At 59.9% G+C, this 3,942-nt stretch overlaps 1 protein-coding gene across 1 annotated transcript in view; it reads right to left on the bottom strand.

The window, feature by feature from the left end:
- Positions 1-3,942, bottom strand: part of CHID1 (chitinase domain containing 1) — a 13,529-nt gene that overhangs the window by 5,786 nt on the left and 3,801 nt on the right. The window contains exons 7-9 of the mRNA XM_006893351.1: positions 2,933-3,025; positions 1,952-2,053; positions 1,684-1,839 (exon numbers count right to left, since the gene is read on the bottom strand). Of these exons, the coding sequence (XP_006893413.1) occupies positions 1,684-1,839; positions 1,952-2,053; positions 2,933-3,025 (351 nt within the window). The remainder of the gene's footprint in view (positions 1-1,683; positions 1,840-1,951; positions 2,054-2,932; positions 3,026-3,942) is intronic.

Consider the following 3,942-nt stretch of genomic DNA (forward strand, 5'->3'; position numbering starts at 1 on the left):
TCAGCAGTGCACCCTCGAGGGGAACGCGCCCAGGGTAAGACCAGGCCCCTCTTGGGCTGACACCCAATGAGCTCTAGGGCGGGCTAAGGGGACAGAGGTTCAGGAATGGAGATGCTGCAGACCAAGTGCCCTGCTGGGTGGTGCTGCCCTTTGCTGACTTCACTGGGAAGGTCCTCTCCACACAGCCTGGCAGCTTCAGGACAGAGATGAGGACTGCGGAGTGGTCACCAGGGCCTGACTTTGAGGAAAGTTCTGCTGAGAGTCTCAGGACCAGGGGTGCAGATCCCAGGCCAACGGACAGGGCTGGGGCACCTTCGTGTGGTCTCCAGCCCATTCCCGACATGAGAGGCTGGAGACCGTGAGGGGCAGGGGTGCGAAGGGCATGGGCTGCAGGTCCCAAGGGCTGGGAGCAGGTGTCAGTGGATTGCGGTGGGCTCACAGGCCCCAGACATTCAGGCACACAGGGACCCCCAGGAGGCACACACAGGGTGCAGAGGAGAGTCCAGACACCCTCACAGGGTGAGCAAGATTCTGACGTTTCTAAGCCACCAGGAACTGGCCAGGCTGCATCCAGGTGAACACCTCTCATACTCCACGTTATCTGGAAACAGGCCAGCTTGGGCATGTGAAGGGGTGGAGTGGGGGCCAGAAGGGGCTCATCAACACCCAAGAAAGAGCACACCGTAACTCCTTCCCTCATCCTGTCTACACACAGGGAGGAACACACCATAACCTGTCCCTGTCACACAGCCTCGTCTACACTGACGAAGGAACACGTCACAGCCCCTTCTTGTTATGCGACCCCGTCTACACTCAGGGGAACACATCATTGCCTCTCTCTCATCCAATCCTGTCTACACCTGGGAGGGAACACACCATGGCTCCTCCATCATCTGACCTTGTCTACACCCGTAAGAAACACACTACAACCTTTTCCTGTCATCTGACCCTGTCTACACCCAGGGAAATCCACTGCAGTCATACCATCATCTGACTTGAACTTCGTCCAGGGAAGAACACACATGGAGCCCTGTTTCCCGACCCTGTCTATACCCGGGGAATACACTGCAGTCCCTCTATCATCACCCCATCTACACCCGGGGAGCACATCATGTCTCCTCTGAAACCTCACCCCGTCTACACCCGGGGAGCACATCGTGTCTCCTCCTAAACCTCACCCCGTCTACACCTGGGGAACACCCCACAGCCTCTCCATCACCTCACTCCATCTACACCCAGGGAACACGTCATGTCTCCTCTGAAACCTCACCCTGTCCACTCTCAGGGAACACACCGCGGCCCCTCTTGACACCGGGCTGGCTGCACAGGGGTATCACTGGCCAGCTGCAGTTGGGGCCAGTCATCGGTGGAAGCACACAGGCCGCTCCTGCCCGCTGGGCTAACATCCCCTTGGCTCATCAGTGAGAGGGCGGTGGGGTGTCCCTCAGTAGAATCATGGCCCAGGCACACTTTCTGTCGAGGGGTGCCATGGCCATTCCTACTCCTCATGCCTTGCTGCCCATCTCCACTGTCCCTGTCCCCAAGCAGGCAGGACATTGACCATCTGGCCCTGGAGAGGACAGCCAAGTCTCCACTGGCTCCCAGGCCCACGTCTTTCTCATCCCGAGCTGATCCCCAGGCCCCACGCTGATACGACTCAGAAGCCCAGCAGCAGAGTCTCACCTGGAGCCGACCACGGGCTCACGGGCGTCCCTGGACGTCGAGTAGTCCATGCCGTAGAAGTTAAGTCCCAGCAGGATCTTACTTCGCCACTTGGACTTGGGGTCTAGGATCTGGACACAGGCTCGGACCCAGGACAGAGGGGCATTGGGGCCAGGCCTGCAGGCAAGGGGTTTCAGCAGGAGCTGTGCCCAGATCTCAGGTAGGATGGTTCCCTGTGGGCAACTCCAGCCCCGCCACCCCCAGCGCGCAGGGGCCGCGGTCCGCTCACTGCTGTGCACTGGAGTAGTCATAGGTCATCAGGCTGAAGCCGTCCAGCACCGGCGCCAGCTGCTCCAGCTCCTTGTGCGTGAACATGCCCAGCTGGTGGGTCCTGCAGACACACTGGCCATCACTCAGCAGGCCCTGGTCAGACCTGCCCTGCCCAGTGGACCCCATCATCACCTCCGCAAGTTCAACCCACAGCAGAAAGGCAAGTGGAGTGGAGGGTGGGCCAGTGTAGTCCCGAGCTGTCTGCCCCTCCTGTCCATGGGCGGCTTGGGGAGGTGACAGTCCCAGCAAGGCCATCACACAGTGCCACAGAAGGGTCAGCCAGCTCCTTACTCTGCTCGCCCCAAAGACACACAGGGGCCTACACTCACAGGGAGATGTGTACACAACACACATGCTCACAGGGAGACGTGTACACAACACACACAGGGAGACGTGTACACAACACACACAGGGAGACGTGTACACAACACACACGCTCACAGGGAGACATGTACACAACACGCACATTCACACCATGGACACGCAGGGGCTTACACTCACAGGGAGATGTGTACACAACACACACGCTCACAGGGAGACGTGTACACAACACGCATGCTCACACCAGGGACACGCAGGGGCCTTCACACTCGTGTGTACATACCCACAGATGTGTGCTCACACTCATGGCTGACAACACACACACACGTGCTCACAGACTGTGCCCACGTGGGCATTCACATCCAAATGCATTCATGCATATACACCTACACCTACACACACACATATGACATAGACAGACGTGGTCCTCACCACTCACTACTTCCTCAGGCCCAGTCCTTCCCACCACTTGGAGGTTCCCTGGTCCTCTGCCCAGCACTGGCCTGACCCCAGCTAACACCTGACCACATAGTGGGCTCCTGGATATTACCATGGCAGTATCTGCCTCGGGGGCTGGTCAAGGTCCCTGGAGCAAACCACCTCCCCTCAAGGTACTCACCCTGGTGTGACCGATGGCGGTATGACCAGGATGGCCAGCAGTCGGGCCTGGTGCAGGGCCTCAGCAACATGGGTGAGCATATGGACAAGGCCCCTAGAACACGAGGAGACAGGTCAGGGTGGCCAGCCCTTCCCGCAGCTTCTCACCAGACTTCTGTCCAAGAAAGGTTCAGAAGCCAGGTGGTGAGTGGGGTCCAAGGTCAGGGTGGCTATGGATGTCTGAGGGATGATAGGTGTGGGGTTGGAGGCTGGGGCGAGCATGCGGTCTGAGGTGAGGGCGGGTGTGGGGTCCGAGGTCAGGAACGGTGAGCATAGGGTCTGAGGCAGGGAAGGTGTGGGGTGTAAGGTCAAGAACGGTGATCACAGAGTCTGAGGGAGGGCGGGTGTGGGGCCCAAGGTCAGGAATGGTGCGCACGGAGTCTGAGGCTCAGGGGAGCATGGAAGTTTGAGGCCAGAGCAGTGTAGGGGGTCTGAGGCTACTCTTGAGCCTGGCAGAAGCACGTGTGACCATACTGCCTTGTTCACATCAGGCAGGTGCAGGACTCGCCTTAGGGTCTCTGCAGGTCACAGAAGCCTCTTCTCTCCTCTCCTAGTGTGGAGGGAGCCCCAGCACTAGCTGGCGGAGGGGGGGGGCAGGGAGCATCTGCCTCTGGGCAGGAGGTCACGCCCCCTCGTCACTCTGACGTGGGGAGTGGGCAGCAAAGTCCCAGCCTCCTCTGTCCAAGATGCCCAGTGAAAGGCGGGCCCAGTGTCAACACTGCCCCCATAAGGACAGGGCTGGGACGTGCCACAGGTCCTGGGCAGAACTGCAGGGAGGACGAGCCGCAGGGTGGGAGCCCAGGAGTCAGGTCAGTCCAGCCCGCCCCTCAAGGCCAGCAGAGCGGGAGGCTCCAGCTTCGGAAGAAGGCTGAAAGGCGGGTGCAGCGGGCTCCAGAACTGCATCCAGAACACGTTCTCAGAGGGCCTGGGCGTCTGTGGGCCCGGGGAGCAAGGGGCCCAGTGTGTGAGGTG

Source organism: Elephantulus edwardii, unplaced genomic scaffold, assembly GCF_000299155.1.
Source record: "Elephantulus edwardii isolate Elephantulus edwardi_28Jun2011 unplaced genomic scaffold, EleEdw1.0 scaffold00126, whole genome shotgun sequence".
Classification (NCBI taxonomy): Eukaryota; Metazoa; Chordata; class Mammalia; order Macroscelidea; family Macroscelididae; genus Elephantulus; species Elephantulus edwardii.